This window comes from Ambystoma mexicanum, chromosome 14 (genome assembly GCF_040938575.1).
Source record: "Ambystoma mexicanum isolate Mex_15411 chromosome 14, UKY_AmexF1_1, whole genome shotgun sequence".
Lineage (NCBI taxonomy): Eukaryota > Metazoa > Chordata > Amphibia > Caudata > Ambystomatidae > Ambystoma > Ambystoma mexicanum.
Window position 1 is genome coordinate 186,438,303 of NC_090940.1, and position 24,608 is coordinate 186,462,910.

General features: G+C 43.4%; 1 protein-coding gene across 1 annotated transcript in view; it reads right to left on the bottom strand.

The window, feature by feature from the left end:
* LOC138527595 (potassium channel subfamily K member 16-like) overlaps positions 1-24,608 on the bottom strand; it is a 229,633-nt gene that overhangs the window by 75,127 nt on the left and 129,898 nt on the right. The window contains exon 2 of the mRNA XM_069638888.1: positions 18,561-18,681. Within this exon, the coding sequence (XP_069494989.1) occupies positions 18,561-18,681 (121 nt within the window). The remainder of the gene's footprint in view (positions 1-18,560; positions 18,682-24,608) is intronic.

Sequence of the window (24,608 nt, forward strand, 5' to 3'; positions counted from 1 at the left end):
AAATGCTAAATTAGAGAGGGTGGTTATTGATCCAGTATCGGGTCTAATAGTATATACTTAGGCCCCCAGAACATCTAATATTGTGGCAGAACCAGTTCCCCTCCCTCCCATAGATGCCAAATTGAAGGATAGCAGACCTAAACCCATCCACCTCACAAGGAACCGGACTTCCTAGGCACACATACAGTTACCATTCATTCTTCTGCTGAGACTGCGAAGCCTAGAAGAAAAAGACTAGGTAAGAAATTGGCGAAACTGCACAAACCGGCCTTGTTTAGAGAATTGACATGTAAGCCCCTGAACCCCACATTAGATGACTGGGTGATGCAAGAAAAGATAATAACGTGAAGAACCCCAAAAAAATGAATAAACCAGATGGAATCGCCACAAAAGTGCTTAAAGGGATAAAAAGCTTATTTTCTGAAGAAGCCGCAGTAGACACAGAAGAGCAGGCCAGTATGAGTGGGCCAGAAGTGCCAATAGTTGGTACTACAGATGAGATACCTGCAAATAAATCGGTGCATTTCCTAGATAATGACGCGACTGGTGAAAATGAACCCACCCATAAGAAAGATCTGAAGAACTTTTTGAGGGCACCACAGTTCCAAGAAATTAATTCCATTGGGATTCTGAATCGACAGCGTATTGTTGAGCTATGCGCTAGCCTGGTGGCATTATGGATGATAAGATCGAGTGATTTTAAAATTGTAGATCAATCGGTGACGCCGATGCTAGTGACGACTAATGTGTGGTGTATAGACAGTACGCTATTGGAGTTTATATTAAATGACCGTGAGCTATTTATTAAGATTGGGTACACATGCACTGAAACTTCAATGCGCAGGGTGAAAAATCAGAGGTTGGCCATTGAGGTGAAACAAAATCATAATATTAGTATAGCTAAAACTGAGAGCGAGCCTAGTAGAAATGCACATCTAGCATGGACTAATGGAAGCCCGGGGCTAAAGGAAAGATCATGTGCCAGTGAAAACCTAAGAACTATAAGAAATTCTAAGCCTGGTCAGACAACTGAGCCAAGAAGTGAAGGCAAGATTGAAGGGTACTGGCAGTGGCTATTAAAACTCACTTTGACCAGCGTCCCTGATGAATTGAATATGATGATCTCTTGGAACACCCGTGGTAATTCGGATTATGAAAGTGGTGATGGACTGCTGGCGAATCTACATAGCTTTTGCATTTTAGCATTACAGGAAACATGGCTCTATGAGCCGTGTGATATAGATGGTTGGTGTTGTTTACAAAGCTTAGCGTTGAAAGGAAAGAGAGGACGCCCAAAAGGAGGATTATTAACAGCCACGAAACATTCATGGTCTGGAGAGAAATCCAGCTGGTCAACTGACATGGTGTTAGTGGTAAAGGTTAGCACCGCCCTTCCACAATTTCCGCACATATTGGTGATTAACATATATAACCCACCAAATGGAACACACAATAAAGCCAACCGGAATAGAATAGAAAAAATATTAAAGGAATGCGAGCCTGAGTTACCGGTTATTATAGCTGGGGACTTTAATGTCAGGCTCACTCTGCCTGAAGAAAATGAATCACAAGATAGAAGCTCTGGGCCTATTGAACATGGACCCTCTAATAGATATAGTAGATCATGGGGGAATTTGATATTAAATCATCACCTGATCATGCTAAATGGGAAAACCAAAGGGGATGCCAAACGAAGTGCGACCCGCGTGGGGGGAGGCAGCCTATCCACTATAGATTACATTTTAGTGAATGAAAAAGCAAATAAACTGGTGCTGGACATGACGAGTGGTTATCGAGAAGAAAGTGACCATCTACCACTATATGTGATGCTGGAATATCCCAAGATAGAGACTACTTATCACCAGAGCGGCAATATTGCAGTTAATAATGCAGCGAATCAGATAATTTGGAACCCCACTAAATTAGAAAAAGCTAATGCCATTGCAGTAATGGAATTGAAAGCATTTGTTGACCAATTAGAGAATAAATCAGAAGAAGTCGTAAAAGTCACCATTGATAAATGTGAGCATTTAGTGAACAAAATCAAAGAAGTCTCTACCTGTAAGCGGAAGTATTGCAGTAATATTGAAAGATGGAATGCGTCTCGTGGGAATCACAATACCTATGACTGTGAAATAAATAAAGCCAAAAGATCACTCATTACACGGAAGGCGGTAATGGTTAACGGCCACCGTTAATGGTAACGATGGCCGTTAACCATTACCGCCTTACTACGAGGTCCCTTAGCGGGTTGGTGTTTTAACGCCTGCTTTTTGCAAGCGTTAAAAACCAACCCGCTAAGGGACCTCGGAGCTAATTACGGCACCGCAAAATTGCGGTGCCGTAATTAGCGGCTTCCCCATTCCCATAGAGCCCTGTGGGGCAGAAATGGGAATGGGGAAGGGCAATGGCGGAAGGGGGATTTACTGCCCCACCAACCTTGGAATGGGGCGGTAAATCCCCTTTCCGTCAAGGCGGTGCCGGTAATTTACCGGCATGGTCCAGGGTGCTAATAGCACCCTGGACCACTACCTTCCGTGTAATGAGGCCCTTAGACAACTCATAAAATCGATAGTAAAGCTGCAAAAGGGTGACGCCACAACACAGATAAGATGGGCAAAAAAACAATATGGGAAATGGCTGCGTAGACATAAAAGAGATCAAGCGAGGGAAGTATGGCACAATATTGCCAAGCATGCCCTGAACAACAATCATCAGGGTATGTGGAAGGCAATAAATGAATCCAAAACCAGAAGTTTACCCATAAATAGTGTAAATCATGTAAAAAATACAATTGGAGCGAATATAGTTGAAGGTGAAGGATACAGAGTAACACAGTCTACTTGGCATGGGAATTTTACTGAGGCCTCCTTAAAAAGAATGATTGACCAATTACATTTATCCAGGGCAACTGGCCCCGACGGGACCTGCAATGCCCTATTGCGTCGAGCACCTGCGGAATGGGCAAGAGCATTATTTATTCTGTTCCGATGGATAGGCAAAAATGGGATAATCCCCGAATCCTGGCGAAATAGTATAATTCTCCCCGTACATAAAAAGGGAGAGTGGAAAGATCCCAAAAACTATAGAATGCTCACTATGCTGGATATTCCAGCAAACATTTTTGCAAAGGTTTTGCTGGAAGACCTGAATGAGTGGATAACCGAAAAAAAGATCCTCCCGAGCAACCAAGAAGGCTTTTGTGCTAAATCCTTCACGATACACAATATCTTACACCTTGTGTCTGCAGTGGAATATTCATGGACGGCGCGTAAACTTCCAGTGTATGCGATATTTATTGATTTCACAGCAGCGTTTGACACTATCGTGAGAGAGAAATTATGGTTAAAACTAACTAAATGGGGGATTCCATCGGGGCTACTTTACATGATCCAGCTGCTGTACTCTGACACAACAGTGAAAATTCGACTAGATGGTGAAGGCGTCTATCCGGGGCGCTCTCCGCAGTATGTGTGTGAAACAAGGCTGCAACCTAGCAGCCACGTTATTTAACTTGTATTTAACCGACTGTCTGAATGAGCTAGGAGTGGCTGCTGACACGGTAAAGGTCGGCAATTTCCAGGTATCCTGGTTAGGATATGCGGATGATTTAGTCCTGTTAGATTACACACCAGTAGGCCTACAAAATAGGCTAAATAGTCTGATCCAATTTCCTGACAACAATGGGCTGGTACTCAATATTTCTAAAACAAAGGTGATGAGATTTCTAGGCACTACAATCCAATCACTGTATAATAAATTCAAGTGGATGATAAAGAATGCTGAGATTGAAGGAGTCGAATGCTATAGATAACTAGGAGTCTTAGTGGATTATAAGCTATCCTGCAAACCGCACTGGAATGAGAGCAAACTTAAATGTTTAAAAATGACAGAGGCCCCGAGTCTTTTTATTGGAAGACAAGGTGGGTTCTCGGTGAACACCATACTATTACTCTATTCCAGTAAAATAATATCGAGCTTGCTATAGGCAGCAGAGATATGGGGAATCAAGTTTGTAAACGAAATAAGTAAGCTGGAAGGGAAAATGTTAAAATGGCTCTTTAGACTACCAACTGCAGTTACATGTGAATATACTTTACTAGAATGTGATTTTAGATATGCGAGAGATATTTTAGAGTACAAGGCTGCTAAGTCATATGTGAAATTGAGTACCCTGAATATCAATACTTTAGAAGTGAATCTGATGAATTGTTTTAAGGAAGGAATGAATTTTAGTAATTTTAAAACATTCAATGTATTGTATCAATTATGTGTTAAATGGGCCAAAGGCAATGTAGATATATTCTCATGAAAGTCAAAAAGCTACTACAACGTGATAAATATGGAGTTGCCAAAGAAAGAGATATGACATATTTGGCTACCAAGTCAAATAGCGGCCTGTTTTTAGAACAGTCGTCATTAGAGACAAAGAGGCCAAGATATCAATATGCGTCCCCCCACCAGGCAACAGTAAGAGATTATCTAATGTTTAAATTTAACAGATGCGAGACAATGTAGATATTAGGAGCTACAATTAGTATTAAGAAAAACCTGAGACTATGTAGATTATGCAGATTGTCAGATATAGAGACCGCTAAACATTTGATATGTTACTGTGAAAGCCTCAACCAGCTACGAGAAACATATCTGAGAAGATACAAGAACTGTTGCTGAGAGGAAAGGATAGAGAATATATGGCAAAGATTGATAGAAGGGAACGATATGAACTTGATCTTTCACATGATGAAATTTTATGATCTGATTTTAACTATTTTAAAAGAGTTATCTGATGGGATTTGTGTATGATACTCTGTTTTTAAATCTTAGAAATGATGTTAGAAATTGAAAGATGATTGTGTAACATATGTAAAACCTGATATGGTTATGAACATATTACTAATAAATAAATAAAAACCTCTAAGGACTTCCACGACACGACACTGGTAGGGGGTATCTGGCACACCATTCGCAAGAATGGTGCACCATCGATTTGGACACGTGGGTGCTTCAGATAGTCTCCCAGGTTTACTGCCTCCTGTCTTTAAAGTGCCCTCTGGCCGGACAACCTCCTGTTCCAGCCCCACTGCTCCTACATGATGTTTTCTTTCTGCTGGAGAGGGGCGACAGAGTTGCTACCTAGACAGGAAAGATACAGGGGTGGAAAGTCCCACTATTTTTTGGTCCCAAGGAAGGACAGAGGTCTGTGACCCATCTTGGGCATGAGGTGCTTCAACAAGTTCCTCAGGAAAGACACATTCAAGATAGTAACACTCACAGATCCTCCAGGCCCTAAGAATTCAGGATTGGTGTCACTCGACCTACAAGATGCTTACTTCCATATGCCGATCCATCAAAAGCACAGGAAGTACCTGAAGTTCATCAAAAGAAAGACCTGGCAGGAACGTATACCATGCAGAGTAGCTGAGGTTCATCAAAGGAAAGGCCTGGAGCGAAAGTATACCGGGCAGATTTTAGTCACAAGAATATATCTATGAGAAAAGCCCTGGTAGGGGAATATAACAGGCAGGATAAAGCTGCAAGAGCATATATATAGAAAAAGCACAGACAGGAAACTATACCAGGCATATGCAAGTTGCAAGTGTTTTCACATGGTGGGGATTAGAGCCATTACTGTACTGCAGTAAAACCCCACCACTCTTAATACCTAATAGCATATACCTACATGCATTTAGCCTAATTGTGTAAGGCAGCCATACCTTGCTTTTAGCCCAACTGTGTTAGTCAGCCATATTTTGTATTTAGCCTAACTGTACGGTAGTCACATTCAGCATTTAGCCTAACTGTGTAAAGTAACCACATTTTGCATTTAGCTTAATTGTGTAAGGTAGCCATATTCCTGCACAACTAACCCATTTTCTCCCCTCGCACACCGCACCTTGGTAACTTAGAGGAAGGCACAGGCTAATTCCACACCGCCTCACAGACCTAACACAAAAACTACTGCAAAGCACCTCTGCCATTAGAATGAAGCTACCTTTAAAAACAAACATTTGAACTGTAGCTTAATTCTCTTTCTCCTTAAACACAACCCACCCCTGTCTAGTTCATAGTTTACCTCCGCTGTGCCCATCCACAAACCATTCAGACATGGGCGACTAGCAGGGTTTTGGCAACGCTCACAGAACTTTAAAGGATAGTTCTGGGACTTTTTTTTTATTGTTCCTACGGTTCGGCCATGTGTTTTTAAGCATAAATCGGTAGATCGTAGAAAACTTTCCTATGGACCTTACCCGACTTTTCGTCCATTAACGCACTCGAAATCAGCCGCCATTTTGTGATAATCCTATCATTTCCCCCCATCGACCTGGCTCACCTGCGTTTGCGGCACTAAATCAAATCCCCCGCCCCTGAGCCTGACATCAGCAGACGCGTACCGCCCATTTCCCAACGCCAAAGCACGTTTCGTGTCAACAATCGCTGCGCCTCATCTAATGAAGTGTCGCCATGGAAATGGCAGGACGCCTCTTTCCTCAATAAGTATAAACGCACCGTTTCACAACACACAGCAGCAGATTTTCGATTCCATTACTCTCTCTGTGTTACTTTGAGTATTCTGTGACTCTTTCTGTGCTCTGGTCAGCTACCTTCGCCGCTTCTAGGCCTTGTGAACACCTGTACCATCTCTGTAAATTATTTTACTTTCTTTACCACACAATGGCTACAATAATGCCGTATATGTACGAGCCCGAGTACACCGAGGAGGAACTACTGGAAAGGCAAGCACGCGAAAACGATGGGGATTCGGACGGCAGTTGGGAGAACCAGTCAACGGATGAAGAGCCTGGACCATGTCGCATGGACGGCGTCTCCACCTGGTGCACGTGCAATCGGTGCAAGCTAATGCCAACTGAGGAGGAGAACTGCTGCTGCCGTGAAAATTCCGGGTGCTTGGCCTACATTTCGGAAGGCGAGCCAAGTCCGCAATGCATCACCGAGCTGCCAGAGTTCAGGGAAGCCTGCCTCTCACGGACCGTGTTGAGGATGATGATGGTGCTTATGCACGAACTTCGCGGCACTGTTCGTCCGCGTAATCCGAGTAAGGAGTAAGAATACTCTGGTTGTGATGTCAGTGATGCCACTACTATTTCATGGTCGTCTCCCACATATAAAATTACATCTACATATCATTTGAACGCATGTAAATTGGTTCCATATTGTGCATTTTCTAGATAGAATTTTTTTCAAAGCAGAATGACATTTTTTACCTGAATCGACATTGATAAGAAAGTTTTGTCATTTCAATACAGTTTGCATCTTTCTTTTTCACAGGTGGTACAGGCTGGTGGCCTATCGTTGCTTCACTTGGTGGCTTCACGGGAGGCTCGGACACCGCGTTCGGAGAGTAATACCTGCCTGTGCGGTACTTGCCATTAGACAACATTTCCCCAGCGACAGTGGACAATACCGCGGATTTTCCCTGGATGTGCTGCAACCGGAACTTTACAATGTGTAATGTTTATTATTTATGTTCAATTGAAATTAAGATCTAAAATAAAACCCGACATATATTTTAACAATGGTTGTTTTGATTTTTTAAATGAATCTAGTGTGTCTCCATTGAATAGTCTTCCTGTGCCTTGTCTTGTCACACCACATGTCTCCGGCCAGCATCCTCCCTCACGCTGGCCGCCCACCTTCAATCCACATAACCGTTGAACCCATATGCAGCAGACATACATATGTTATTTTGCAGGTTGGCATCAAGCCTCCCGGCTTTGCCTCCTCCCCCAAAAATACTTACCACACCACTTTGTTCAAGCGTTGGCAATAAAAGGCCGTTGGATTTTATTGATACAAAACATGGTTATAGGTAAATAATCAATATGGTTGATCATAATAAATCATCCTTTTGGGCACCGGGTACAGAGATGACCCCCTCTGGCCCGTGCCGCCTTGCCACCACAGGCCAACCTGCTGCTGACTAACTGCCTAGGCATCCAGGGTCTCCAGGGTGAACTGCACCCATATATTCTCCTGGGAGGGTGAGGTATTTATAAACTCACCCCCCTGCCTTCCATGTACTAGATCCTGCAGCCTGCCTCTTACATGCAGTTAGATGGCCTCTCCTTGGTGAGGCCCTGCGGCAAACGAGTCTTGTCTGCACGACCACCGCCCCAATCCACCCCCCGCCCTATCAAAGGCAGTTCGCACCGGGGTACTTGCGCTGGCAAGTGGAGCTGTCAGGGAGCGATAAAGGCCAAGAGGTGCCAAAGACCATGTACACTTCAAAGTGGTCTATAGAGCATGGGTTGTTGTTCCCATGTCTACCTCCAGACCCCGTGTCTCCTGCCAAGCATCCCCCCTCACGCTGGACGCCCCCCTGCAATCCACATAAGTGTGTCTCCATTCACGAGTCTTCCTGTGTCTTGTCTGCACGACCACCGCCCCAATCCACCCCCCGCCCTATCAAAGGCAGTTCGCACCGGGGTACTTGCGCTGGCAAGTGGAGCTGTCAGGGAGCGATAAAGGCCAAGAGGTGCCAAAGACCATGTACACTTCAAAGTGGTCTATAGAGCATGGGTTGTTGTTCCCATGTCTACCTCCAGACCCCGTGTCTCCTGCCAAGCATCCCCCCTCACGCTGGACGCCCCCCTGCAATCCACATAAGTGTGTCTCCATTCACGAGTCTTCCTGTGTCTTTTCTGCATGACCACCGCCCCAATCAACCCCCCCGCCCTATCAAAGGCAGTTCGCACCGGGTACTTGCGCTGGCAAGTGGAGCTGTCAGGGAGCAATAAAGGCCAAGAGGTGCCAAAGACCATGTACACTTCAAAGTGGTCTATAGAGCATGGGTTGTTGTTCCCATGTCTACCTCCAGACCCCTTGTCTCCTGCCAAGCATCCCCCCTCACGCTGGACGCCCCCCTGCAATCCGGATAATGCCACAACATATTCACGTCATTCATTCACAAACACACCCCTGTTTCGAATTCTTTATAACCCACTTCATATTTCTAATGAGAACTTCTTTGCGCTTTGCTAGTCAACCCGTGAAGGTGCTGGTTATCTGCTCTTCGTCTCTGTGAACTTCCGTGACCACTTCGAGCAAACTCGTCAGTTTGCAACCTGTGAACTGCTCCCTGTTCTACGACAAGAAACTACTCTGATCCCTGCATCTAACTGTTTGTTCGTCAAGGTAAGGCCATGTACCATAATCATTTTGCGTCCAATTTTTTAATTTATATCTATTTGCTAGTAGTCATCAAATTGCATCTATGTTTTCTTTTCATTCAAGACAGTACATGCAAGGAACTAGTCACATGTTCTGAGTTTAGTCAAATTATTTTTCTATTTTTTTAAAGTTATTCAAATACTTATCCGCATGTGAATAACGTGTATAGTTCCAAGAACCAGAACCTTGCATTGAACCTTTTCTGTGTCATTTAATTTTTTAACACATTGGTATTCATAGAGAATTGTTGATCTTTACTTTTCAGAACTTTCCACAATGCCTGCCTGTTCCATTGGCGGTTGCCCTTCGAAGACCCATAAAAAATCTGAAGGTACTATAATGCATATTTTCCCTAAGGCAATAGATCAGATAAGAGAATGGGTCCGATATTGCGGATATCCACCGTCTGAGCTTGAAAGTAGATTCCTAGAAGTCTTTGCGGACAAGGGGGTTGATCGATACCGCATCTGCAGCAGGCACTTTAGCTCAGACATGTACTCCACATCATTGCTAATAAAGAAGAACACACCGCGAGCGAAGCGAAAATTGCTCTCAACCGCTATTCCCACTCTATTCGTCCACATCCCTCCACTGGTGAGTCAAGTTTACGAATTTAGCTCTCGGCCTTGCGGTAGTGTGTAGCATTAGCTAACAATAATTTCCCCATTTATGTATCCACTCAATATGAAGGCGGAAGATTCTCCATCCGTGTCGTTATTGCAGTCATCAGCCACTTCAAGCGCCTATCGGGTAATCTTACTTAGCTATTCTGCCACTGACTTGTTTTAGGCATGTAAATCAATAGTTTTAATTTATCGTGTAATTATTTTACCTAATGGTACACCCTAGTACTCGTCCTCTAGTCTTTGTTTTCAGTTATAATTATTGTTATCCAAAAAAATGCAGGAACTGTCTTTCAGGGAGATGCTGAGGAGTCCAACGCATTGACGACAACCGTTGATGTCACTCAGATGCTCGAGGTACGTTTCCGGACAGTTCCATCGATGGAGATCATCAGATCTTGCATTCTTGTAGCGTGATTGTTACACACAATGTTTCTTTCGTTTTTAGCCATTGTTATGTCCTTCTGTCTTCGCCCTCCTATGTGTCTTCTTTTTTCAATATTGTGTTCATTACTAATGAAAGTCCTATGTTTCAGGGAGTCGATGGAGCATTAGTCCAAGAAGAAGGGGGAGCATGCAGTTACGGGTCGGCGCAATGTTCTAAAAGAACATCACCCCTAGTAGTTGATGCAGATCTCTGGGTGGTGACACTTCCAACGATCGAGCAAATCGAATCATATTTAGATATCCATTACTTATTTTAGACAACTGATCATTTGTGCAGGTCTATTTAGATGAGCCGTTGACGCCTGCACAAAGTTTATGTTCTTTTTAACAAAATAGAAAACCATACTAATGCAATTACTGTGTTTCAGGGAGTTGCTGAAGCGTCATCTTCAATAATATCATCAATGGAAGTCTATGCGGAGCCCGAAGTATGGATCTTGACAGTTCCATCTAACTAGATCAACAATGCGTGAATAATTGTCGTTTGAATGTTCTACACAATGCGTTCAATCGTGTTTTGCTATTGAGATGTACGTGGGTATTGGTCCCCAAGTACATTTTGTGTTTTCAATATTATTATACATACTAATGAAAGTTCTATGTTTCAGGGAGTCGATGGAGCGTCAGTGCGTGATGGATGTGCTTATCATGAAAATATAGTCGTTGCAGCGCAAGAGGAAGTGGAGACATGCACACACGAGTCGGAGCAACAGCGTCCTGATGTTGAAGTTCGAGGCAAGAAGGTTTCAAAGACAAGAAAGCAAAAGAAGGTTAGTGTCCTGGTCACTATATTATGTTGTTTTTCACTGTTAATAGTTCAATACTGTAAGTTGTGTTTAAACTGAACATCGCTTTCCAATCTGTCCTCTAGTTGCGAGTGGGTGTACGAACTAGATCTACACAGACAGTGAAGCGAACGAGAGATGTTGCTTGTCAAACCTTTTGGCAGGGACTTGAGACTGGAGTTGCATCGTGCCAATGGGAAGAATATGAAGTGATTGACAACAGAGCTATACCACCACCAGCCATTGATAGTGAATGTCCTCCTGGTAGTTCGGATGCAGTCGGAGATCAATTCACAGAATCCACACCCGCAAAAACTAAGACCGCGAGAAAGTTGAAGAAATTGTTTTATTCACCCATCGCCGGAGAAGGAACAGATGTTGCAATGGAAGAGAATGAAGTGGACGACAATGAAACACCATCAATATCACTGAACATAGCGGAAGACGATATCAGAGATTCTACCTTTCATGTGAGTGACATGTCCTCAACGTTACAGGCCGAACCAGCTGGTATGCAGAGTGACAGTATAAGGAAAGAGGCCAAATTCATTGTATTCAATAGTTGTTTGATTGATATTATTATTAGGATGAAATGTGGGCATTCGGTTGGTGGGGAAGTATGTGGGGAGCCATTGATTAATGTGACTCGTGCAATTCGAGGCACTAACCTTAAAATACATGCCACTTGTACAAAATATCATCCTTTCTCATGGTCTGCACAACCCATGCTGGGGCAACTGCCAGCAGGCAATCTACTTTGTGCAGCGGCCGCACTTTTTAGTGGTTCAAGTTTTAAAAAGTTAGAGTATTTCTTTCAGTTTGTGGGAATCCATTTCATTGCGAAAACTCAGTTCTACAAATACCAAATCGATTATCTATTTCCAGCCATTAGCGAAGCTTGGAGAATGGAAAAAATGTCTATTGATAGTACATTCGCGGGCAAACGGTTCAGGCTAGCCGGTGATGGACAGTGCGACAGCCCAGGATTTTCAGCCAAGTACTGCACCTACCACTTTCAGGACATGGAAAGTAAGAAAATTGTGAGTTCGGTGGTCGTGCAGGTGTCACAAAGTACATCCTCAGTGGCCATGGAGAAAGTTGGCTTTGTAGCATCATTGCAAGAACTACAATCGCGGGGAATGGTGATCGACCTGATAGCCACGGACAGACACGTTTCAATTGCCAAGACAATGAGAGAAGAGTACAAAAATATAAATCACCAATTTGACGTATGGCATCTTGCAAAAACAATCAATAAAAAAATGTCGGCTGCAGGTAAAAAAAAAGATATGCAAGGTATTTCACAGTGGTCCAAGTCAATCAGCAACCATCTTTGGTGGAGCTCAAAAACATGTGAAGGGTCGTTGGAAATTCTACTGGAAAAATGGCGGTCAGTAATGCTACACTGTAGCAACGTTCACCGCTGGACCACAAACCAACATTTCCACAATTGTGAACATGGCCATTTGTCCACAGAGGAGGCACGGAAGAAGAAGTGGTTGATTCCTTCATCACCCACTCACAAAGCCATTGAAAAGATTGTATTTGATAAAACTATAACAAGAGATTTGAGGGGACTCACGGAATTCTGCCACACAGAAGATTTGGAGGTGTTCCACAATGCCTAAAGTACAGGCCAAAACGATTGCATTTTGGCATGGAGGGCATGATAAATCGGACTCTTCTAGCGGTCTTGGCTCATAACCATAATGTTGGCCGTCAACAAAGTAGGACGACCGGAACTTTAGGGACGCTTCGCTACAATAAGGCCTTCACTAACAGAAGTAAACAATGGGTGATCAAACCAGTGTTTCAGGATATGCAATATGAGTTTATTGAGAGACTTATTGTTGATGTCCTAGATAGGCACATACATGGAGTTGTGAACGAACCTGTGCGGGGGACAACTGCATTGCCACCCAACATTGCCTCTGTTCCATGTCCACCTAAAGCAGAGCTCATTGAGAAATACACATCACGGTTTAAATGATTGTAATTTGATTGTCTGTTCCCTCGAGTCTCCTCATGTTGCAGGCCCACTGAATATGTGTATCTATGTAATGTGTAAATAAAAGTGATTGCTCAGTGTACATGCAATGTGTCTCTCCACCGTTGCCCCTCCCTTCACCGTGCAGTTGTGCGAACCACCCGGGTGTCACCTGTGACTTTTCTCTGGTGTCTCCTCATGTCGCAGGCCCATTGAATATGTGTAGCTATGTATTGTGTAAATAAAAGTGATTGCTCAGTGTACATGCAATGTGTCTATCCAACCTTCTTCATTTGCGCATTAAATTAAACCAAACAGTAATATAAATCATTTTTCAAAAAATATAGAATGTCTCCGTATTTATGGTTCTCTGGGGCTGCAAATGCACGCAGACAAAATGCAAAGATGGAGTGTAAATTTCAAGTCCTGTGAGATGGCCTTACACTGAATGTAGCTAACTAGGAATGTGTGCTCGTTCAAAGTGAAGGTCAGCTGCTTTGATTTTTTGCTCGGGTGTCGGAATGGCCCACGACTCAGTATAAGGTTCTATTGTTATTTGACCTTGACAGGCCGGGAACATCCCGAAAGACTTCTTTTTGGGGGTGTGGTGCAATAACGTAAACGATAATGAATATAATTTCAGAAACGAAAGCCATTTAATGTTCGTTCATTAGAAGAAATAACGTCGGCATAGAAGGAGTGGTATTTCGGGGCTGCCCTACGCACAGACACAATGGAAAATGCAAATATAATGTAAGTAACTCTTTAGATGAGTTTATACCGCAATTTAATTACTATACAGTAGCTTTAAAGACGGGTTAAGTTGTACTTGTTCGTTCTATGTGGCATATTGTTTTGTACCGCGCACTATCTTGAGGAGAACCATCTCCTTTTACGGAAGCACCTCAAAACCTTCCACTTTGCTTCTGCTTTCTCTCTCCCTCTCCCCTGTTACAACTGGTCCACTGTCTGCGACCTCGGTCCTGGGCCCTTCCACTCTCCACCTGCACTGCCTCCCTGTCAACCCCTGCACTGGGGGACTGTCTCAGTATCCTACAGCCCCCCCTTCCCAGCACTTGTTCTGCACTTACCTTGCACTCGCCACCAGCTGGCCCTATGTATTTATTATTTTATGCTACTTACCTTGTACTCCATTCCCCCTCCCCTTCCCCTTGCACTTTTACCTTCCCCCTACCCCTGCACTTGCGCGATCTGAATGACACCTGGCCTAGTAGGATCGTGGTCTGTCTTCTCCTTGTTCCCCCCCCTCCCTGCCTCGCCACGCCTTGAAACACTTGTGTATAGGCGCATTGCAAATGCCATATTATATCATATCAATGATGAAGTGGTCCACTGGCGCTCAGGCGGCTCTGAAAAAGGCGGAGGAGAGGGGGTGGGTTACTGGAAATGACGTATAATACCCAGTTGCACTGTCCTAGCTATGAAATAATTTCCCGGCCTAATATATAAAATGAATAATTTTAATAAAGATCTGATGGTGAGACTAATTTCATTTTTTAAAACAGGTACATCCTTCATTATTGTATGTGTCACAAGTACCAGACACCGGCGGATGGCTTTTACAACCGCCAGTTGCTTCTCCGCGTGAACAACGTTACCACCCTGACCATTTTATTGGACGATCGCCAAGTACAAGTATGCCCTAACGCGGTACTAATGGCTAGATGCAACATACATACCGTTGTGGTGGCCTAGTGCCTCGTTGTTGGAACAGCCATGCGATTATCAGTGCGACCGAAGAGCTTATTTTATCGTAAACCAACACCCTGTGTACTGCACACGAACATCGCTTGCCTCAAGACAAACTATTTTGGATCGAGAGCAAAGAAAAATGCAAATCGCTGAATATTCTCTAAACATTTGATGTCAAATAAATGTACTTTACCAAATTTACAATCTTGCGGTTTGATTTAAAAGTACAGTTTCATATTCCGAATTGGGGCGCGCTGTGTTGTGAGCTGATCTGTGTTGGTTTCCGGGTTCTGTGTGGAGTCGCGTAGAAGACGCCTGGGCGCGTTTGCCTACGCAGCACAGTCACGTCACGGATAGAGGCGGGGAATATGAATGTTTTGATAAAGTCTGTTTCAGGGGCGGGGATATGATTTAGTGCCGCAAACGCAGGTGAGCCAGGTCGATGGGGGGAAATGATAGGATTATCACAAAATGGCGGCTGATTTCGAGTGCGTTAATGGACGAAAAGTCGGGTAAGGTCCATAGGAAAGTTTTCTACGATCTACCGATTTATGCTTAAAAACACATGGCCGAACCGTAGGAACAATAAAAAAAAAGTCCCGGAACTATCCTTTAATGGCTGAAATGCACACACGCATAATAGCACCTCCCAACTTCTCCCAAATGTGGACTCTGGTTCCTCCGAGGGCATTCAACAAACCAACACGTCGGGACCATAATTCTGATGGAAGGCACCATACAAATGACAAAATGAATTAATTAATGAATAGGCAACATTCACTATAAGTTTGGAGTTCTGCCTTTCGGGCTTACCTCCGCCCGAGGGTCTTAACCAAGCTGTTGGCAGTGGTGGCAGCCAGTCTCAGGAAAGGGGGGACTCACATCTTTCACTTACTGGAGGCTTGGTTAATGATAGCACGCTCTCCGGATCAAGCCCTAGATCAACTCAATTGCGCCGGTCATCTCCTTCACAAGCTGGTCTTCTCCCTCAATTTAAAGAAGCCTCAGCTGACACCTTCGCAAACGCTCCAATTCATCTGAGCATTCCTGGATTCGCCCTCGGGCAAGGCTTTCCCCTCCCGAGCAGAGGGCTCTACACATCCTGCAGATGGTCACCAATTCAAGGATCAAAATGAAGGTTAGATAAGCAGGAGCTAACAGCAGCTTCTAGGTATCCAGCATTAACCAGTGACAGGAGCTAGTCATGGGGAACCAGGAGCTAGTACATGAAACTCCGTAAATCAACCTTCAGCAAATTACATTTTGCTTATTTTTATGACCCCTTATGCTTTAGATATAATATAGATGTCTCCTAATGCTTATTTATAGAGTGTCCCAAATGCACAGTTAAATTCCGATAGGTGTGTTTGTTAGGAAACAGTTGGCCTGGGGAGCTAAATGTAGCTCCTGGCAGCTGTTAATGTCAAGCTAACCAGGCTCTTCTAGGCTGCAAGCTGGAGCCAAATAGCTCCCAGCTCGCCTCAATTTCGAACCCTGCAATTCCAGAATGCCCAATACCTGCCAGCCCTAGACTTCCTATGGTTGCTCTGACTCATGGCATCCTGCATTTTCCTGGTTCCCGGAGTCTCGACACAGAATGAGTTCACTCCAATGGGCCGAACAGAGTCACTCAGGATTTCTTGTGGTGGACTTGCACAGAGAACGTGATGGCTAGAGAACCATTTGGGAAAACGTGGCCAGAGACGATCCTGGTGACGGATGCATTTTTGAAAGTCAGGGGTATTAGCTTAAACAAGCTGATGTTGAGCGGGTTGTGGTCCCTAGTGGAGGCAAAGCTTCACATAAACCTGTTGAAGCTGAGGGGGATCAGACTGGCGCTGGTGGCCCTTTTGCTCTCCATACAGTGGAAGACTGTCCTGATCATGACGGACAACACAGTGACCATCAAGTAGAGGGGTGGTGTAGGGTCACTCCTCCTGAGCAGAGAGGCGACGCAGCTCTGGTTCTGGGCAAATTACTGTGACAGAGCCGAGAAACAGGCTCTGTCAGGGGAGGGAGTGAGCCCGATTCCCTACACTCCAGCAGGTGCCGGAATGTCTGCGAACAGACCTCCCCTCCCCAGCCTCTCCTTACCTTCATCTGCAGCAGTCAGGATGACAGTGCCACAAATAGATGCCGGAAGGAGGCGGGCAGGCCCAGTGCTACTACAGAATGCAGGGCAGCCAGGTCCAGGCCAGTTGACCCAGCACAACAGTGGCCCAGAAAGCACTGAAGCAGAGAGAGAGGCAGAGTTGGCACTGGAAGGACTGCCATCAAACAACACAGTGGCAGCGCGGCTCTAGCAAACAGAGCCTACTGGAGTCTGCCCTCAGGGAACCCCCACCAGCATGGGCTTCTACTAGAGGCTCTGATAACAACTCTCCTAGCCCACCAGCAAGATTAAATCAGGGCCTGCAAAAGAAGAAGGGGTGGAACTTACAAGCCCTTTTAAGCCCTTCCCATAGCCTTCCCCATCACACCCCTTCAGCGAGGTAAGCTATTGGATAAGGTAAGTGGCCAGTCCTGGGAGGGGGTGTGGTATTTAAGTCCGATTGTGTGTGAGTGGTTTGGTGTGGATTAGTTGCTTGATGACAGGACGTGGATGAGGATGTCCAAGAGACCAGAGGACTGTGTGACCGGAGTGCGGAAGCTATTGGTGAGAAGGGATCTGTGGAGTGTTCGCGTGTGAGAGTAAGGAGTGTGTTAACTAGAGATAGAGTAGAAGGTAGTAGTAGTTAGGAGGGGTGATAGTAGCAGGAAGTGTTAGTTGGTAGAAGTGGACAGTAGTGAGAGGTAGCGACAGTATTGGAAGTGACAGTCGCAGGAGAGAGAGAGTTAGTGAGGATACTAGGAGAACAGCGGCGAGGTAGTTGAGGTAGCGTAGATATAGTGGGCGTAGTGAGGAGGAAAGAATGAGATTGTAGCAGAGGTATTAGTAGTAGAGTGGTGGTTGGAGATAGAGGAATAAGGAGAGTGGTGACACCTAAAGGTGGAGGTAGGAGGGCAGAGTGTGAGTATGGCGAGACAGTAGTACCGTGGCACCTAGTGTAGAGAAGGGGCAGATGAGACTGTGTGCAAGAAAAATGGGTGGAGCAAGGTCGGAGGAGGCACCATCTCATAACACCCCTAGTGTACTAACCAGGCTACGTTAGGGACAGCTAGAAGATCCCTAGAGAGACGGGTAGCCATAGTCTTAGGGAAAGTTATCATTAGCCGCAGTCAGAAGACCACAGGTGGAACCGATCACTAGTACTAACACCTGTTAAGGCACCTGAGTTAGGGAGATGGGTAACGGCTGGGGTAGGTGAGAGAGAGAGATAGAGAGAGAGAGAGAGAGAGAGAGAGAGAGAGAGAGAGAGAGAGAGAGAGAGAGGGGCACACGGCCATAGCACCAATTCAACAACCAGATCAGGCCTGAGAACTACCCAGGAACCCTTGGCCCAAAGTGTTTGTAAAGTCCCAAATAAACACCCTTGGACTTACTAAGTCTGAAAGCAAAAAAAAAAGAAAAAATTAAATGCTCCTTACTACCTGCCTGTACATACCATATATGGCATATTTCCGCCACAATTGTAACTGCTTGTATACTGTAACTTTGCAACTTGTCCTCAAGCGCCCATTTACCCCTGGGTCTGGAGCGCTATACTAAATAAAATAAACAAACAAACAAACTAACAGGGTCAGTGTGGCTATTTGTGCCAGGCGACCCCCTTCACATTCACTGATTGTACATCAAGAGGTGTCAAACCACATACACTACATTTCATTTTGTACAGGAGGGCAGAAAACACCCAGTGCCCAAAGGGTACCTACCTATAGTAGTGACCACTGAGCCCACAAAGAAGAAAGAGCTGCTAAAATCCCAATTGCTGTGCTGCAATACTGAATCATTGCCCAAGGGATGGATGCCTTGATTAACAGCTTCCTCAATTACCTGTAATGCCAAAAAAGGTTTTTTTCAAAAAACGAAATTCAATGCAATTGGAAATATTAAAATTTGCATACATGGTGCCAATATCTGGTTGGAAGATTCCCCCTTAAGGGGATGGACTTTCAATGAAGATCTAAAATAATGAAAGATGCCGGTCTTATAAATGACAAAAGTTGCACCATCAACAAGATTAAGATACTGAACACTGATTACTTACAACACTGTCCTTCACACAAAGTCCTTCAGACAGATACATTACCAGAAAAGATCTGAAGTGCACTGTTTCCAATGTAGCTCTGGGTATTCACCTACCTAGACTATAGAAAGAGGGGAATATATTCCTGTTGGCTGACAGGATGGTCTTTAAATTGTCTACATTCTTTGATATGTTGTAAAATAGCTGAACAATTGTTTTGGATTTTGAAGGTGATTTTGAGGTTTATAAAAAATGTGTTTTATTGTTTTAGCTGCTAGATCTGTTTTTAAGATTGTCTTTCGGACTGCGCCTGTGTTGATTATGGAAAGGGGGTTTAACCATCAAACTGGACATATTCCATTTTGCCTATCTAAGACGTGTATTGATGGCACTTTGCATCATGTTAGTAGTGCAAAAAGCTGCATAAATCTATTCAAAGCAGGTTGTGGCATTGCAAGAAAGCGAGCATTGAAAATTACTTTCACTCCTGCATTTCTAGCACTAGCTTTGTGATTGACCATAAAGTGCTCAGCAAATAAATGTACTCCAGAATCAGGGCACAATCGGGCGGTGGTGTTAATGGAAAAAGGGGCAAATTATTGGTGCACACCAATTATTTAAGAACATTCTCAAAATAAAAAGTTAGTTTTAATCATATAACAATTTTAAGGTGCAGGGGAGGAGAAATGTTCCTGGCACTGAACCGATATTATACAAACAAAGAAAAATGAGGATACAAGATTGGAACCCTCCCGTCCCGTGCGCACTATGGTATACCGTCAGTAGACAGTTAAGGATTAAATTCAAGATATAACGATTTTGGAACTTAATTCTATTGAATGTTTACACACACAATGCTCTTCAAAACTGTTTTTGTATAAAAATAGTGATATTTAATCAGTATACTGTGTCATCAAAAAAGTTGTCCTGGTGTCCAATATCTACAGCTGATGTGTTTTGAGGCAGTTTCCTCTTCTTCTTGAGCCTAATTGAACTGTTAAAAAAATATCACATAAGGAGATACTATAAGTTTGCTCGCCAATGTAAATGTTTGAAACAAGTCTTTCAAGTCATCTAATAATCATGTTTAACATGGGTTACGACAGAGTTGTAAAACAGATTGATACTCCCCATATGCATGTAAATGGCTGCCGGGATGTGGATCCACCCCTCATATGGACTGGTTTAGCGGGTATCTTCTATAGATACACGGCTCACTACTGTGAGACCACAAGTTTTATAACGAGTCTGGGAATTCCCATTACCTCAAGGGTATAGCCCTTATGTTAGTCACCTTGAAACGTCCCATTCTATGTAGGGATGTACCTCTTTTCTTAGTCACATAGGACTTCCCCATAATATGTAGCCATGAAACATTGCTAAACTGTTGCCAACTGAGCCGGAAGGTGTCCCCTGCCACCTAAAAAGAAAAGTAAAAGAAGCCAGCCTGTCATCTAAGACCTCTACTGCAAATGAAGATCACAATACTATAGCGAGAATATAGAGCTTGACAATCGGTAACTATACTCACTGCCAGCGCGCGGCTCTGATCACACTTGTGGTGTTTACAAATATCTCTTGTATTCTCCAGTTAGGGGTCCTGGGGCAATGGCAATCTCAGCATACAATCATGGATGTTGATGTATTTAAACATCAGCCACCAGTCATTGAACGGTAACAGTATTCTATCAGGACTAGATCTCAAATCGCAACGACAAATCAATGACTATGTCACTATTAGTTACCAAATAATACCATCATATAACCCCATGGGTAATGGGATCCATCACGGGTTTAAATCTTCTTTGCAGCACAAACCGAAATCTGTGGAGAATCTACGTGTACGCAGCGTTGTTTGTATGCGCGGTAAAGCGCGTGTTCGAGCTGTAATAAATATATCAAAGAAAATGCATTCAAAAACTGGTATGGACCTGCATGCCGCTAGGAACTCTCTCACTATATAGAAAGAATCCTACCTGTGGACAGGTGGGCTCCAGTATCCCCTCAGTGATGTCCCGATTCAAGCATTGGTTGCCACGGTGATGGCTGCTAACGCTGAAAACAGAGACTGTGCCCTCTTGTGTGAGTATGTGGACTTTCTGGTAGCTATCTGGTAACTATCAGCAATAAAGGACTCAGTTGTCAACTGGGCTCCTTAGCGTCCATCTTAGAGTGGACCCAGTTAGACACAATACCAGTGTATAAGGTTGGTTGGAGCCCCTGGGGAGAATCTACATGAGATTAAAGTCAAATCTATACCAGTTGGTTATGGGTAAAAATGTGATGTTCACCAGTGGATTATATGAGACATCGATCCACATCGCTATTAGTCCATCCTATCACAGTTAACCTAACTAATGAAATGCATTCATAAATTGAATTTAGATACATTTGAATTTGTCAACTCTTGTAACAATAAATAAAGGACGGGCTAATAGCTTCAGAAATGGATTAATGAAGTGAATGTGAAAACAGTAGCAGCAAAAATATCTTTTCCCTTCAATATAGATATTCTATTACGGATGTCTAATTGCCTTACAACCCTATTACATAAGAGGCAGTCCCACAATGTATACAACATTCAACAAAGAACCATTGATGGCGTTAATCATTTAATCATATAATAGAGATACACATCATATTAGTGCCCTGATTACTTGCTCAAAACCTAGTTAAATATTTGTAGAGCTAGGCTTACTCACACTATTAGTTCTCACTCTTCCGATTGATTCCAACCACTAACCTATCCTCAAATGTTAGTATGAATTCAAGACAAGGTTGATACAGTTATCTCTATTAAACCCCACGGATTCTCTTGGGGCTGAAAACTCATACTGTTTGTACAAATGCCTTACTGGAGTATGCAAGTAGTTCTTCACCATTAACACAGGTATTTCCAACATGCAAAATATGAACCCATTGCGGGTGTACTCTGTTGAATCTCCCCCTGGGCATTATATATCTGTTTGCAAGCGTTGATTTGTTGTACACATTACTTCATGGCTGAACAAATGGTAATTTAGCATTGTGGCTTAATTCTCTCGATCAAAAATAAAAAATAATCAATAAAGCAAATCATATCCCAAAACAGACATCAAATAAAACACTTGAGCGAAAACTCATCATTAAAACCCCTAGGGTACAGTGTATCAAGGGGGTGGATCCAGTACTTTTCTCTTCGCGATAGGAGAGACTAACAGTCTCCTACGCTGTGTGGACGTTTCACAACCTCTATGAGTTGAAATTTAAGTTGGGCTATCGTGTGGTGGTTCTCTACAAAGTGCCTTGCTAGTGGTGATTTCACACTCTTACATCTGATATTGGACTTATGCTCCATCCATCTGTCTTTGACGGGTCTTGTGGTCTGCCCTACATATATTTTCCCACAGGGGCATTTAATAGAATAAATGACTCCTGAGGTAAGGCAGGTTGCAAAGTCTCTCAACTTAATTTTTTTGCCTGTGTGGGGATGAGAGAGTGTGTCCCCTTTAGCCACATTATTGCAATGTGTACAGCTTAAACAACACGGGAATGTCCCCTTCTTTCTAGTCTTCTCCTTGGGTGGTCACTCAGCCCTTACTAGTGTTTCTCTCAAATTACGCCCTCTTTTGAATGCCATCATTGGTGCTTTTGGAAACAACTTATGTAGAATGGGATAATTTTTAAGTATTCCCCAGTGTTTTCTGATAGTTGTATCTATTTGGAAGCTCTGGTGGGAAAATGTTGATATATAGAGGAGTGGAGTATCCTTGTTTTTTACTTTGGTTGTCAGTATATGGTCCTTACTAATTAAACTGGATCTTAGTTTGGCCTCATCAAGTACTTCTTCTGGGTATCCCCTTGACTCAAATCTTTCCACCAATTTAGAATACTCCATGTCAAGTCCTGCTGGGTCTGAAATGATTCTCTTTAATCTTAAGATCTGACTATATGGTAGAATTCTGAGGATGGCTTTAGGGTGAAAACTTGTGAAGTGTAGAGATTGTTGGCGTCTGTAGGCGTGTGATAAATGGTGGTGATAAGGGTGAATCTTCCAAAGCAATATTGGCCACCACCATTTATCACAAGCCTACAGACACCAATGATTCACTTCATTTATCCATTTCTGAAGCCATTAGCCTGTTCTTTATTTATTGTTACAAAAGTTGACAAATTCGAATGTATCTAAGTTCAATTTATGAATGCATTTCATTAGTTAATTTAACTGTGAATAGGATGGACTAATAAGGATGTGGATCGAGGTCTCATATAATCCACTGGTGAACATCTCATTTTTACCCATAACCAACTGGTATAGATTTGACTTTAATCTCATCTAGATTCTCCCCAGGGGCTCACCAATTTCGAACTAGAATAAGTATGCACCAACCTTATACACTGGTATCATGTCTACCTGGGTCCATTCTAAGATGGACGCCAAGGAACACAGTTGACAACAGTCCTTTGTTGCTGATAGTTACTGCCAGAAAGTCCATATACTCACACAAGAGGGCGCAGACTCAATTTTCAGCGTTAGCAGCCATCACTGTGGCAACCAACACTTGCATCGGGACACCACTGAGGGGATACTGGAGCCCACCTGTCCCCAGGTAGGATTCCTTTTACATAGTGAGAGAGTACTTAGCGGCATACAGGTCTGTATGGACTGGTTTTTGAACGCGGTTTCTTTGATATATTTATTACAGCTCGAAAACGCGCTTTACTGCGCATACAAACAACGCTGGGTACACGAAGATTCTCCACAGATTTCGGTTTGTGCTAGAAAGAAGATTTAAACCCGTGACGGATCCCATTACCCATGGGGGTAAGTGATGGTATCATTTGGTAACTATTAGTGACATAGTCATTGATATGTTGTTGCGATTTGAGGTCTAGTCCTGATAGAATACTGTACCTTACAGTGAGCAGTGGCTGATGTTTAAATAGATCAGCACCCAGGATTGTATGCTGAGATTACTATTGGCCCATGACCCCTAGCTGGAGAATAGAAGAAATATTTGTAAACACCAGAAGTGTGATCAGAGCTCCGCGCTGGCAGTGAGTATAGTTACCGAATGTCGAGCTCTATATTCTCGCTATAGTATTGTGATCTTCATTTGCAGTAGAGGCCTTAGATAACAGGCTTGCTCCTTTTACTTTTCTTTTTAGGTGGCGGGGCACACCTTCCGGCTCAGTTGGCAACAGTTTAGCAATGTTTCATGGCTACATATTATGGGGAAGTCCTATGTGACTAAGAAAAGGGATACATCCCTACACAGAATGGGACGTTTGAAGGTGACTAACATAAGGGCTATACCCTTGAGGTAATGGGAATTCCCAGACTCATTATAAAACTTTTAGTCTCATGGTAGTGAGCCGTGTATCTATAGAAAATACCTGTTAAACCAGTCCTTATGAGGGGTGGAGCCACATCTCGGCAGCCATTAACATGAATTTGGGGAATATAAATCTGTTGTACAACTCTGTCGTAACCCATGTTAAACATGATTGTTAGATGACTTGAAAGACTTGTTTAAACATTTACATTGGGAGCAAATTTATAGGATCTCCTTATGTGATATTTTTTCACAGTCCAATTAGGCTCGAGAAGAAGAGGTGCCTCGAAATGTGTCAGCCGTAGATATAGAACACCTGAACAATTTTTCTGATGACATTGTATACTGATGAAATATCACTATTTTTATACAAAAACTGTTTTGAAGAGCATTGTGTGTGTAAACATTTAATAGAATTA